Here is a 15,087-nt window from a genome sequence, read left to right as displayed (position 1 = left end):
AGGGACCTATGCTTGACTTCACCAATCTTTTTCTCTTCACATATCTATAGAAGCTTTTACAGTCAGTGTTTATGTTCCCTGAAAGCTTACTCTCATATCATATTTCCCCCTCTTAATTAATCCCTTTGTCATCATTTGCTGAATGCTAAACTGCTCCCAATCCTCATTTTTGCTGCTTTTTCTGGCCAATTTGTATGTCCTCTCCTTGGATCTTATGCTATCCCTAATTTCCCTTGTTAGCCACGGTTGAGTCACCATTTTTGTTTTATTTTTATGCCAAACAGGGATGAACAAATGCTGTAGTTCATCCATGCGATCTTTAAATGTTTGCCATTGCCTATCCACCGTCAACCCTTTAAGTAATGTTCCCCAATGAATCCTAGCCAACTCGCGCCTCATACTACCATAGTTTCCTTTATTTAAATTCAGGACCCTAGTCTCTGAGTCAGCTACTTCACTCTCCATCTTAATGAAGAATTCTATCATATTATGATCGCTCTTCCCCAAGGGGCCTCGCACGACAATATTGCTAATTAATCCTTTCTCATTACATAATACCCAGTCTAAGATGGCCTGATCTCTAGTTGGTTCCTCAGCATATCAGTCCAGGAAACCATCCCGCAAACACGCTATGAATTCCTCCTCCACGGTATTGTTACTAATTTGGTTAGCCCAAGCTATATGTAGATTAAAGTCACCCATGATAACTGCTGTGCCCTTATTGCACGCGTCTCTAATTTCCCATTTAATGCCATCCCCAACCTCAGCATTACTGTTTGGTGTTCTGCATACAACTCCCATTAACGTTTTCTGCCCCTTGGTAATTCTCAGCTCTACCCACATCATCAGAGCTAATATAAGAACATAAGAACATAAGAAATAGGAGCAGGAGTAGGCCAATCGGCCCCTCGAGCCTGCTCCGCCATTCAATAAGATCGTGGCTGATCTGATCCTAACCGCCAATCCACTATCACAGAACCATCTCCTGAATCTAACAGAATTAGACACACGAAATAGGAGCAGGATCAGGCTACACGGCCCCTGAGCCCGCTCCGCTACCCACAGGGCCATGACCGATCCAAACCTAGACTCATGTCCAAATTACTGCCCGCTCCCCGTAACCCTTAATTCCCTTTACTTCTAGGAAACTGTCTATTTCTGTTTTAAATTTATGTAATGATGTAGCTTCTACAGCTTTTTGGGGCAGCATATTCCATGGACCTACCACCCTCTGAGTGAAGTAGTTCCTCCTCAGCTCAGTTTTGAAAGAGCAGCCCCTTATTCTAAGACTATGCCCCCTAGTTCCAGTTTCACCCATCATCGGGAACATCTTCCCCGCATCCACCCGATCCAACCCCTTCACAATCTTATATGTTTCAATAAGATCGCCTCTCATTCTTCTGAACTCGAATGAGTAGAGTCCCAATCTACTCAACCTCTCCTCATATGTCCATCCCCTCATCCCCGGGATTAACCGAGTGAACCTTCTTTGTACTGACTCGAGAGCAAGTATGTCCTTTCTTAAGTATGGACACCAAAACTGTACGCAGTATTCCAGGTGCGGTCTCACCAATACCTTGTACAACTGAAGCAAAACCTCCCTATTTTTATATTCAATCCCCCTAGCAATGAAAGCCAACATTCCATTGGCCTTCTTAATCACTTGCTGCACCTGCATACTAACCTTTTGAGTTTCGTGCACCAGGACCCCCAGATCCCTTTGTACTTCAGTACTTTCCAGTTTCTTGCCATTAAGATAATAACTTGCTCTACGATTTTTCCTGCCAAAGTGCATAACCTCACACTTTCCAGTATTGTATTCCATCTGCCAAATCTCTGCCCACTTACTTAGTCTGTCAATGTCCCCTTGCAGGTTTTTTATGTCCTCCTCCCTCACTACTTTCACTCCCATCTTAGTATCATCTGCAAACTTTGATATGTTACAATCAGTCCCCTCCTCCAAATCGTTAATATAGATTGTAAAGAGTTGGGGACCCAGCACTGACCCCAGCGGAACACCACTAGTTACTGATTGCCAGTCTGAGAATGAACCATTTATCCCAACTCTCTGCCTTCTGTTAGATAGCCAATCCTCTATCCATGCCAGAATATTACCCCCAATCCCGTGATTTTTTATCTTAAGCAATAATCTTTTGTGTGGCACCTTGTCAAATGCCTTTTGGAAGTCTAAATACACTACGTCCACTGGTTCCCCTTTATCCACCCTATACGTTACTTCCTCAAAGAACTCCAGCAAATTTGTCAAACATGAATTCCCCTTCATAAAACCATGCTGACTTTATCCTATTAAATTATGATTATCCAAATGTCCTGTTACTGTCTCCTTAATAATGGACTCCAAAATTTTACCTACCACAGATGTTAGGCTAACCGGTCTATAGTTTCCAGCCTTCTGTCTACTGCCCTTTTTAAATAAGGGTGTTACATTAGCAGTTTTCCAGTCTGCCGGGACCTTTGCCGAGTCCAGGGAGTTTTGGAAAATTATTACCAATGCATCCACAATCCCTACCGCCACTTCCCTCAAGACCCTAGGATGTAAGCCATCAGGTCCAGGTGATTTATCCGCCTTGAGTCCCATTATTTTAACGAGTACCACTTCCTTAGTGATTTTGATCGTGTTTAGCTCCTCCCCCCCTTTAGCCCCCTGTTTGTCCAGTGTTGGGATATTCTTAGTGTCTTCTACTGTAAAGACTGATGTAAAATATTCATTCAGTGTTTTTGCCATCTCCATATTTCCCACCATTAATTTCCCGGTCTCATCCTCTAAGGGACCAACATTTACTTTAGCCACCCTTTTTCTTTTTATATAACTATAAAAACTCTTACTATCTGTTTTTATATTTTTTGCTAATTTACTTTCATAATCTATCTTCCCTTTCTTAATCAATCTTTTTGTTATTTTTTGCTGTCTTTTAAAGTTTTCCCAATCCTCTATCCTCCCACTGGATTTGGCTACCTTATATGCCCTTGTTTTTAGTCGAATACTATCCTTAATTTCTTTACTTAGCCAGGGATGGCTGTCTTTTCTTTTACACCCTTTTCTTCTCAGTGGAATATATATTTTTTGGAAGTTGTAAAATAACTCCTTAAATGTACACCACTGATCATGTATCGTCTTACCCTTTAATCTATTTTCCCAATCCACTCTACTCAATTCCGCTCTCATACCTTCATAGTCTCCTTTATTCAAGCTTAGCACGCTTGTTTGAGATCCAACCTTCTCACCCTCTAATTGAATATGGAATTCAACCATGTTATGGTCACTCATTCCAAGGGGATCCTTTACTAGGACATTTTTAATTAATCCTGTCTCGTTACACAGGACCAGATCTAAGGTTCCTTGCCCCCTGGTCGGTTCAGTTACATACTGCTCAAGAAACCCATCCCTAATACACTCAATTAACTCATCCTCAAGGCAGCCCTGCCCAATTTGATCTGTCCAATTAATATGATAGTTAAAATCCCCCATAATTATAGATGCTCCCTTATTACAAGCCTCAACTATTTCCTGATTGATACTCCGTCCAACAGAGTTGCAGCTGTTCGGAGGCCTATAGACTACGCCCACTAGTGTTTTTTTCCCCTTATTATTCCTTACTTCCACCCAAACTGTTTCATTATCCTGATCTTTTGACCCAATATCATTTCTCTGTATTACAGTGATTCCTTCCTTTATTAACATAGCCACCCCACCTCCCCTTCCTTCCTGCCTGTCCTTCCTGATCGTTAAATAACCTGGTATGTTTAATTCCCAGGCATTGTCACCCTGCAGCCATGTTTCTGTAATGGCCACAAGATCATACCCATATGCAGTTATTTGTGCCATTAACTCGTCTATTTTGTTACGAATGCTACGTGCATTCAGAGAGAACTTTCAAATATGTTTTGTGACACTTAGTTCCTGCTTTTGCCCTTTTTATTACTTTACTTTTTACTCCATACCTTCTGCCCCTTCCTGACACGCTCTGGTTTTTAATTTCCCCACTGCTACCTAAGTCTATGACCTTCTCTGTTGTCATTTTTATTATTTGCTCTCTAGGAACCTCCCCCCCACTAGTTAGTTTAAAGCCCTCTCTACAGCCCTATTTATATGATCCGCCAGGACTCTAGTCCCAGCACTGGCCAAGTGAATCCCGTCCCAACGGAACAGCTCCCTCCAGCCCCAGTACTGGTGCCAGTGTCCCAGGAAGCAAAACCCATTTCTCCCACACCAGTCTTTGAGCCACGCATTTAACTCTCTAATTTTATTTGTCCTAGCCAAATTCGCTCGTGGCTCAGGTAATAATCCAGAGATTATTACCCTTGTGGTTCTGCTTTTTAATTTGGCCCCTAGCTGCTCAAACTCCCTCAGCAGAACCTCCTTCCTTGTCCTATCTATGTCGTTGGTACCAACATGGACCACGACAACTGGATCCTCCCCCTCCCACTCCAAGTTTCTCTCCAGTCCAGAGGAGATGTCCTTAACCCTGGCACTGGGCAGGCAACACAGCCTTCGGGACTCTCGTGCTCGGCTGCAAAGAACTCTATCCTTCCTTACTATTGTGTTAATCTCCTCTTTAACCAGCAATGCTACCCCACCTCCTTTTCCTTTTTGCCTGTCCTTCCTGAATATTGAATACCCCTAGATGTTGAATTCCCAGCCTTGGTCACCCTGGAGCCATGTCTCCGTAATTCCAATTACATCATATCCGTTTACATCTATTTGCGCAGCTAATTCATCCACCTTATTACGAATGCTCCTCGCATTAAGACACAAAGGCCTAGAAATTCACTGGCCTTAGCGCCGCTTTTGAGGCGCTAGAGGGCCTAGCGCCGAAGTTATGGCCAGTTTAGAAATTGACAGGGGCCCTAAATCTGCGTTAGGCCGGTAGCGCTGCGCCGGCACCGATGACGTCATCGCTGTGCGCAGCGTCCCAGTTGCCATGGTAACCCGCCCGAACTCGGAAATTGAGTTGCGGCTGCCTCGCCCGTGGCAGCCGCAAGCAACGTTCTGGCAGAGGTGCCTTACAGAACTTTGCGCCGGCGCATTAAAGGCCCCGCGGCGGCCGGCCGCTTTCCCGCCTGCCGCCTGGCCGCAGCTCCCTCCCCGGACTTCCCCCCCCGAACAGAAGCAAGCCCGGCACTTGTCCGAGGTGCCGGGCTCATTTTTAAAAAGATTATCGCGGGCCGCGGCCGGGTGCAGGCAGCTCCTCCTTAACGGAAGGAGGAGGCCTGCACTTCCCGAGCCTGCCGCACCGCAGCGGGTGCCGCAGCGCCGGAATAGCGCCGCAATGCGGCGCCAGTTTTGAGGCGCTGAGACCCCTCAGTAGCGCCGGCAGCCGTTTGGGCGCGGCGCTACTGAATTTTTGGCGCGCGCAGGGGGACTTAGCGCCGGCACTAACTTCCGGCGCTAAAGCCCTCGCTGCGCCAAAACCGAATTTCTAGGCCAAAGCCTTCAGGCTTGTTTTTTTTAAACACTCTTAGTCCTTTTAGAATTATTATTTTTTACTGTAGCCCTGTTTGATTTACACCCTTGATTTCTCTGCCTTCCACTTTTGCTTTTCGCCTTCCTGTCTTTTGTTTCTATCCTTGCTTCCCTTTCCCCTGTCTTGCTGCACAGGTTCCCAATCCCCTGCCATTTTAGTTTAAACCCTCCCCAACAGCACTAGCAAATACACCCCCTAGGACACCAGTCCCGGTCCTGCCTAGGTGCAAACCATCCAGTTTGTACTGGTCCCAACTCCCCCAGAACCGGTTTCAAAGTCCCAGGAATTTGAATCCCTCCCCCTTGCACCATTCCTCTAGCCACGTATTCATCTGAAATATCCTTCTATTTCTATTCTCACTGGAAGCAATCCTGAGATTACTACCTTTGAGGTCCTATTTTTTAATTTACCTCCTAACTCCCTATTTAGGACCTCATCCCGTTTTTTACCTATATCGTTGGTACCTATATGCACCACGACAACTGGTTGTTCACCCTCCCCCTCCAGAAACAACAACATACAACTCTCAGCTCACAGCTGAAAAGCCTCAACAACCTCAACAAACATTTAGGCAATCCAGAAAGGAAGGCCCACAAATTGAAAGAGTGGATCAAGGCACTGCTTCAGAGTGTGTCCTGATTCCCAGATGTTTACTGGGTAAAGGCATCAATCCCTCTTATGTGCTGCTGATTTCCTGATGGTTTCACACTTTAATATGAGCTACACAACATGTGTGAGAGGCACTTTGATCAGTATCTGATAGGATTAACTGGTGGATAGTTGGGTTTGTAACAAAGATTAACTGTAGCAAATATCAATATACAAAATGTGAGATGGTGTTAATTAATAGACAGTTTTATAACGCAATGTCAATTGTAAATTTTCCTGTCTTTTAGGGACTGCATTTTGATTATTTTCATAAAAAGAGAACCAATGTTTTACCTGTTTGAATTTCAAAAGCTGGACTTGGTAAACTGGTACAATTCTCATCCATTGCCAATATAGTTATACTGTATATTTGGCCACATGGTAGGTCTATGATCTCACAGCTTGCTTCCGATGCATTGCAGGAATACCTGTCTCCTTCCATTCCTTCTGCAATTGCGATGTAGAACACTGCGCCCTCACTCTGCTCCCACAATACTGACACTGTGTGTGTTGCACAGTCCAAAGAAGCACTTACATTCTGGGGACTGCAAGGGGCTGAAGATATCGGAGAAGCAAGATGGATAAAGGCACAATCAGCTTTTTACTTCAATTCAAGAATATGTATATACAAATTGCATTAAAAAAGATTAAAATAAAGTCTACTATGTAAATCATCTGCTGCTTTGTTAACATGGACAGGAACTACGTGCAGGATTGAGAGTACACACTTAATGGAAGATATTGAATGGTGTGGATGAACAGAGAGTCCTCAATGTTACTGATCCTTTTTGTATAGTATTATAAGTCTATACACTGCAGTACTGTACTGGTTAATAAAACATGCTGGCAATTACTTTTTTTGAACTAGAGGCCATATTAGTCAGTAAAATAAGGAGTTACCTGTTTGAATTTCAACTATTGAACTCTGAGATTGGTTGCATGTGCTGTCAGATGCTATGACATATACAGAGTACAACTGGCCACAGAGTAACATGGGCATTACACATGATGTTTCTGATGTGCTGCACAACGTGATGTTCCCATCGGGTCCTTCAGCCATGGCAGTGTACAACAGTGCACCTTTACTAGAGTCCCACGACACCAAAGCTGTATTTAGGTTACAATCCAGTCTTACATCTACATTCTGTGGGTTGCAAGGGACTGAAAAGAGATTGAAAGTTGAAATGGAATTAACCATCAGTGTAAGTTCAAATAAATAAACGGATGGATGAATTTACTAAATAATCAATAATTGCATTGGAACTTGTCATTCTAAAAACACAGGAAAGTGGATAGAAAATTAAAGGATACAGAGTGTCTCCATTAACTCGCACAAATGAACACTGTAAATGCAGAGCTGCATTAATTCTGTGTCGTAACTGTCTGAACAAGTGACTATCTAACTGGAGTCACAACCACAAGAACAAACTAAAATGCTCTCCAAAGTGCGTCAAACACGTCATTTGCACGCTTATTCTGAACAGTAAGCTTTTGCCAAGGTGGATTTGGCTACCTCTCTCTGCAGATGTTGGGGTGCTGATGTGGGTGGAAGAGCACAGAGCCGCTCTTGGGCAGTCGGATCTGATCTGACTGGCAAACTTTCATTTGTCCCCTTCTTCATCCAAACAGGTCAGCTCGATGGATTCCTGGTGGCAAATCCTCTGTTGTCCATGAAGGGAATCCCGGGCAAAATAAATAAATAACTGCACCTGGCACAAAGGCTCATGAAAGCCTAAATGTGAGCTGGAAACAAAACTTTAAGAAAGAAACTGCAAAAAAGTCCCTTAAAACACCAAGTCCACTTACCTTTACAGTGTATGGGCCTTTTAAATGCCCTCTCACCTGCAGGTCCATCTGGGCCTTGTGCCTGCCAGCTTTCACTGCATGCGCTGGAGGTTTGTCACACATAGGCCTGAAAATAGTGCCGAGCCTTTCCCCATTCCTGTGTATATGATAATAAAGCTCCCACCTGCTTCAGGCTTCAGCTTTAGCTGCCCGCCCCACACCCAATGATAAGATCGTGGAGAGCTTAAACAAGGGGAGCTCCGGTGGAACTAATTTCTGCTGAGATATCCTGACTTTTACAACTTGACCACTAGCAACCAAATTCGAGGTGATTCCCCTCGCCCCACGTTTAAATAATGCCTTTGAACCTATAAACAATGTATTTCTATAGCATTGCCAGACCAAAGATGTCAGCAACATAAAGAGTAATTCCAGCTGTGGACTCTCTAACATAAGTTATACAATTTATTCTGCACCGCCCTCAGAGAGCCATTTAACAAGAGCATAATTAACGTCAAAAAACACACACATTTAAATATATCCAAGAGCATCAATAAAAAACATGGGAAAAAAACACATAACATTTAAATACTGCCTGTGGAACGCAAGACTTCATTTGTTAAGATGTCACAAAAGACTTTATGGAAATGAGCGATACCTGCATGTACATTCACCACTGCATTCTGGGGACTTTTGCAGATGTTGTCTGTTGCCAGAACCGTGATTGTATAATATTCACCACACTGCAGGTGTGGGATTTGAGCCTTTGTCTCGCTTGTGTTGAATAAAGCGGTGACTCTTTGACTATCTCGAGCAGTCACAGTGTATAACTTTGCCCCATCGGTATCATCCCACGAGAAGGATACCGCATTCGAATCACAGTTCAGCTCAGCTGTTAGATTCTCAGGAATGCACGGTGCTGGATAGAAAATACAAATGACTATCAATCCTCTCACTGTTCTGTAAATGTGATAACAAATAAATGTAAAACTATTTCCATAGAGCGTATTATTTAAGGATTAATAGCCTTACCGGTTTGGATTTGGGCAGAAGTACTTGAAATTCCATTCCGGCTATAACTCACTGTTGTTACAGTTATGTTATAAGACTGTCCACAGTGTAAATCCAGCATTTCATAGCGAGTCTCTGTTGTGTTGTGCGAGTGTGTATGTCCATCACTGCCTTCTGCAGTTACATCGTATGACATCGCTCCAGCAGTCCGTCCCCATGACACTACTACTCGATTAGAGTTACAGTCCACGTTCACAATGATTTCATCTGGGGCACACGGTGCTGTAGAAAAGGAAATATAAACATTAATATCCAATGTGTTTATGTGAGAAAACATTTTGGTCAAATGGTCTTTGCCAACATCTCATAAAACTTAAATAACCTCAATAATGCAGTCACCTTTATATTCCACAATGTGACTACTCAATCCAGATGTTATGTATTAGGGCCAACAAATTGCAGCTCAGGACTCTGGGTCACTATGGTCTGTACCCAGCTTGACTGCTAGGTCTACAAATGTTTTCTCTGAATGTTGAATCTTTGTATCAATGATCTCAGATGGGCACAGAAGGTTGCTTATCCCAAAATCCTTAGTTTATTGCTGGTATCCACAGTGACCAGTGAAGTTTGCCGTGGTGTAGGCTGAGCGGGGATGAAATGAGTGGACCATGGGGACTGCACTGCTGCCACTGTCTCCAGGAGCATCCACAGAAGGATGGCAGCTCCAGGGCAGCAGGCTGGCACATGTGCTGTTCACTTAAGGTTGGCAGGACAGAGGTTCTGTGTCCTGGTTTAGTTTTGGCTTAAACCCTTGGTAATGTAGGCACTTGTGAATGATGGCCAATTGGACCAGTCCAGTGGGTGGATGTAATAGGCAGATCCCTCTCTTTATACTAATATAAGACATTATTTTTTAAGTACCTCTAATGCGCATTACCTCTGGCTATTTCACGAATAGAGAACCCATATAAAACAGCCCTTGAATGCCCCTTTTACTCCATGTTTTTTGTATGTCCCAAAGATAGCATTATAGAGTTGTTCCCAGTGAGGAATCCGGGCTGGTGGCCGATGAAAACCCCGCCAATCCATTTTGAGCAAGGCGCCTTATTTGCATTGGGCTCGCACCCCTGCTCCTACCGCCCCCACAAAAACAAAAAGGAACTCACTTTTGGGATCCTCTTTAGCCGGACAATTCCCTGATGCTGGTCGGAGTGAGCATGACGCACACTTCACCCAGCTCAGTCCAGAAATGGAAGCCGAGGTCCTAAGTACATAGGTCCCAAATCAACATTTTAAATGGGCCATCGCATGACTCGGGCCGCTTTGAACAGCCAGATATAGTCCCGGGGTAACATTGCCACGGCCACAGCAACCGCAGCAACGGGGTGGTAGGTCATTTCCCACCAATTTCAGGGCATTTGTGCCCTGCTTCCATGTAAGCATGGCTGATCGGTCAATTCAGTACTGAGGCAGCGCTGGTTGTTCATCTGCTGTCTTTCCAATGAGACGTTCATCCAGGGTCATATGTACTCTGGTTGAAAGGTCCCGCAGCACTTTTTTGAAGAAGAGTTGACCTCGTCCCTTAACCAAGAATGTCTAAAACAGATTAACTTCTCATTCAACAGTGTCTGTTTTGAGAGCTTGCTGTGAGTAAATTGGCTGCTCACTTTGCCTGCAGTACAATGACTACACTTCAAATGTAATCTCTTGATTGTGAAGTGCCTTGAGTTGTCCTGAGGAGATGGAATGTGTTATATAAAGGCAAGTTCTTTCTTTCTATATTACCTGTCTGAATTTCATAACTGGAGCCTTGGATGCTGCTGCAGTTTTCACCAAATGCGAGTACAGAGATGCTGTATATTTGGCTGCAGTGAAGATCTAGGATCAGACAGTTTGTTTCAGACGTGGTACAGGCGGCTGTGTGTCCATCACTGCCCTCTGCTGTTGCAGTGTACGACACTGTGCGATTACTCGGCTCCCATGTTACAAAGGCAGTGAGAGCGTCACAATCCGCTTGTACATTCGGAGGGGGGCATGGTACTTTAGGGGAGGAGGAAAGAGAAATAAGATGTCATGAATTAGTGATACCAAACTCAGAAAATCTACTCTTACTGAAGAGATTCCCAATAGCCGTGCAGTAAATAGATTCCCATTCAGACACTGAATTCAACATGGACTGTAATTTTTGATTGGGCCCTTCCTTACTCCACGGGTGGATTGGGAAAATCACCAGTTCAAGGAGGAAGTGCACCTGAAAGTATATTCTGTTCCCGGTACCGTTTGTCAGTAGAATATTATAAATCAATTGAATTGTCCAACCTTAGTGAACATTTAGTGATCGGAAGATGTCTTTCATTTTATTTTGATTGATGTGTGCGACACAGGTTCGGTGTTCATTTTGTAACCATGTTATTTTAAGCTGAAAATATTTATGACATATCACAAAGATAATTACATATAAGAGAGGGTGTTGGTTCCAACAACCTCATCCTTCCATAGAAACCTACGGTTCCTCCATCAGAGTATTTAACTGTCTCCTGAATTATTCCAGGGTTTCCTGAATGTCTTCATGATCCTTCCTAGAGGATCATTGCAGATATTGATTACTCTTTGGGTGAAGAAGTGCTTCTTGACAGCAGTCTTGAACTTGCCTTTCATTCATTCCTAACTACGTCCCTTTGTCCTGCTGTTGTAATTTAACTGAAAATAATGCATCCATTTACCTTTTATATGCCATTTCACATCTTCGATATATCTACAAATTCTGTGATAGTGGATTGGCAGTTAGGATCAGATCAGCCATGATCTTATTGAATGGCGGAGCAGACTCGAGGAGCCGATTGGCCTACTCCTGCTCCTAGTTCTTATGTTCTAAGGCCTATCTCATTCACCGCTTTTTGATATGAAAAGGCCCCACGTTCTTTCACAATAAACAATGGGTTGTTTTTCCCGCCCTGGCGGAAGAGCTTCGAGAACTGGATTGTGCCAGCTGCTCTGCATGACATCACAATGGGGAGCTAGACTGATTGGATGAAGTGAGCCCAGTTCACGAATATCATTTACATAAGCTCCCTGCACCACCCGTCCTTTCACCGCACTGCAGGAGGAGTCACGCCAGCACCCTGCTGCTCAGAATGAAAGGGATGCAAAGCTTAAAAGGCAAGTAGTTGCATATGGGGGTAAAAAAATGATTGAGCCTTTTTAAATGCTCAAAATGCTTTTAACAAGTTTTCAGCTTTTTGCAAAAAGGGGGAAAGGAAAACAGAAGGTCAGAAAGGCCAGTAAGGAGGCAGGAAGTGGAATCTGTGGGCAAGTGGTAGAGTGACATTGCCCCATATCACCTCCAAGGTCTCATCGCCAGAGGAAGGTAAGAGGCAGTGGCCAGCAGGTGCTGGCCAGAAAGAGCAGTCCATCAGCTTTGCCAAGGGCCCAGAACAAGGCAGCACCACACAGCATCCTGCATCTCTCTGACTAAAGTCTGCTAGCAGCAACACAGCTAGAAACAGGCCAGAGGATGCAATTAATGAGCATGAGGAGTTGCATTGGTGGAGGCAGAGTGTAGAGGTGAGAAGAAGCAATTGATGGTAGCCCAGGAATAACATGGCAGCACAGCCTCAGAAAAGTCTTTAAACAAATGTTCTTGCTAAATTTGCAGCCGAACCAGCCGGGCATACAGACCTCCACAGCTAATTTCAAAGTCCATGCTTCTGACTAGTGAGGCTCCGGACTGGGACTGGTACATTGCAAAACCTCCACTCATGTTGGATCGGAGAAGCAATGAGGCATTTCTTTATTTGGGCTGTATTAATTGTCCTGTGATAGCACAAGAGTGACGCTGTGACTTCCCAGACTACCAATGTGACCTTCCTGGGCCTCCGAACAGTACTTGCTACTGCGCCAGTGTAACATTTCCCACACAGCACAAAGTTCCTTAGAAATTTTACCTGTTTCAGTTTCAAAAATGGAAGTGTTTATACTCTGACAATAACCATCCATCGCTTTTACAGTTATCAAATATGTTTGACTGCAGTGCAGGTCCATGAAATCACAGCTTGTCTTTGTTGTGTTACACAGTGCTACATGTCCGTCTTGACCTTCTGCTGTTGTAAGGTACCACAGCGCGCCATCACCCTTCTCCCATGTCACTGATGTAATCTTGGTGTCACACCTTAGATTGGTGGAAATATACTGGGGTGCACATGGGGCTGCAAAATATAGAAAGACAAACTGGCTGACAGGAAATATCTATAATCCAAAATGTTCAAAACAAGAAGTCACTAATTATTTTGTGCATCTAAACAAGAATTAATTTACTTTTATATTTTCTTTATATAAATAAAATCCACTAACATATTTGACTGCACCTGTTGGAATAGTCACCAGATAAAATCTGGACTCTTTTTTTAAAACAGAAAGTTTCTCTTTTGAAAAAAAATGGCTTAGTTTCACTCAAAGATAGCACTGGTTTCATTGAAAATTATATTTAAAGCTCTGTAACCATCCTAGTGTATTAAGATCAAGACTGACTTTCACTATTCAGTGTTTGAAATTTACTAATACAAAAACAAAATACTGTGGATGCTGGAAATCTGAAATTTTTGAACTTTACTAATTGACATGTGTTTGAGGTTACACTTTCGGCTGTTCTATTTACAGTACTCTCATACTGGATGACACATAAAATGTAGCTGTTAACTAGTTAACGCTCCACTCCTGCTCACTGCACTCATAAATATCTGTTGTCGTGGAACTACTTACACTGCAGCCCAATCTAAATACCTTTGGGGTTAGTGCAGATTTTTGTACCATGTAATACAAATTTGCCGGCAACTTTCTTGAGGGTTCTCCCGATCGGTCATCGTAACTTCGGGGAATGATGAGTGGAAACCTCTGATAGCCCCTGCGTAAGAGCTTTCTGTTGAATTTCTGCCAAAGTTACACCGACCAATAGGGAGAACCCCTGAATAAATTTAGGACGATTATCCTGGTGGATGAATTCAGTAATTTGAAGGCCAGCACGATGGGGAGGAAATTAGATCCATTGTTTATAAAGGAGAATGACATTCATGTTTGATGCACCTTTCCAACATTTGTTTCCAAAGACATGACATTACAGAATCAATCATAGCAAAAACTCAGTACATGACCACTTCAATGAAAATGCATCACAGCCAGGAAATTTTAATTAGACAGCAGCCCCCTAAGAAGCATATAATCGACTTCACCACCACTCTCCGAAAGGGCATCCTGCGCTCCATCCTACAAAGCTTCATCTCTTACAGAACTCCTGTCATCCTTCTCCTCCAATGTCTCCCCATCCAAAAAAAGCATTTCCTGCATTACATCAGTGACTACACTTCAAAAATACTTCATTGGCTGGAAAGTGCTTTGGGATGTCCTGAGGCCATGACAGTCGCTATATAAATGACAGTCTCTCTTTTTGATTTTAAATCCCACCATGGTCTCACTACATCCTACTTCAGGAAACATCTCTAGTTCTTTATCCCAGTTTTCAGCCCCTGCTCTTCTGATTCTGGATTACTTTGTCTTACCCTCCCACCACTTCCCACCCACTTGTTCCAGGCGACCATTGGATAACGAGCCTTCAGCCATCATGGACTTGCTGTGTGGAATCCACTTTCCAAACACCATTGACTTGTTACCACTCTACCTATCTTCAAAAGGCTCTGTAAAACTTACCTCTTAGGATACTGCCTTCAGTCACAACTTCTCCCAATAGCTGTTCAGTATCCATATCCCCTGTCACAATGAAGTGTCTTGGGATATTGTACTATGGGGATGGCTCTTCCTAAATGAAATTGTCGTGGCAAATTGGTTGTGTCCGTTTTGAACCATCCTATTCTATACAAGAGACTTACCAGTACTGAAGTCAAAGTTAGAGCGTTGTGAAGTGTCACATATACCATCCAGTGCTATTAGAGTTAAATTATACATCTGTCCACAGTGTAGATCATTTATTTGACACTCTCTGTTGGCTGTATCACACAATACCATGTGCCCATCACTTCCTTCTGCTGTTGCAGAGTAAGACACTGCACCTTTAGTGTGGGTCCATGACACAGCAGCATCATTTGTGTTACAGTCCAGCTGGACATCGAGATTCTGCGGGATGCACGATACTGAAAAGAGCAAAAAG

General features: G+C 43.5%; 1 protein-coding gene across 1 annotated transcript in view; it reads right to left on the bottom strand.

Moving 5' to 3' along the window:
* Positions 1-15,087, bottom strand: part of LOC147121904 (fibronectin-like) — a 55,270-nt gene that overhangs the window by 18,918 nt on the left and 21,265 nt on the right. Inside the window, exons 12-18 of the mRNA XM_085982442.1 lie at positions 14,810-15,070; positions 12,875-13,135; positions 10,716-10,970; positions 8,952-9,212; positions 8,578-8,838; positions 7,035-7,295; positions 6,429-6,689 (exon numbers count right to left, since the gene is read on the bottom strand). Coding sequence (XP_085838568.1) covers positions 6,429-6,689; positions 7,035-7,295; positions 8,578-8,838; positions 8,952-9,212; positions 10,716-10,970; positions 12,875-13,135; positions 14,810-15,070 — 1,821 coding nt within the window. The remainder of the gene's footprint in view (positions 1-6,428; positions 6,690-7,034; positions 7,296-8,577; positions 8,839-8,951; positions 9,213-10,715; positions 10,971-12,874; positions 13,136-14,809; positions 15,071-15,087) is intronic.

The sequence above is a fragment of the Somniosus microcephalus genome, chromosome 3, assembly GCF_052327205.1.
Source record: "Somniosus microcephalus isolate GS21.2 chromosome 3, FLI_Smic_1.0, whole genome shotgun sequence".
Lineage (NCBI taxonomy): Eukaryota > Metazoa > Chordata > Chondrichthyes > Squaliformes > Somniosidae > Somniosus > Somniosus microcephalus.
Note: the sequence above shows the minus strand (reverse complement) of the source record. Positions and strands in the feature narration are given on the sequence as shown.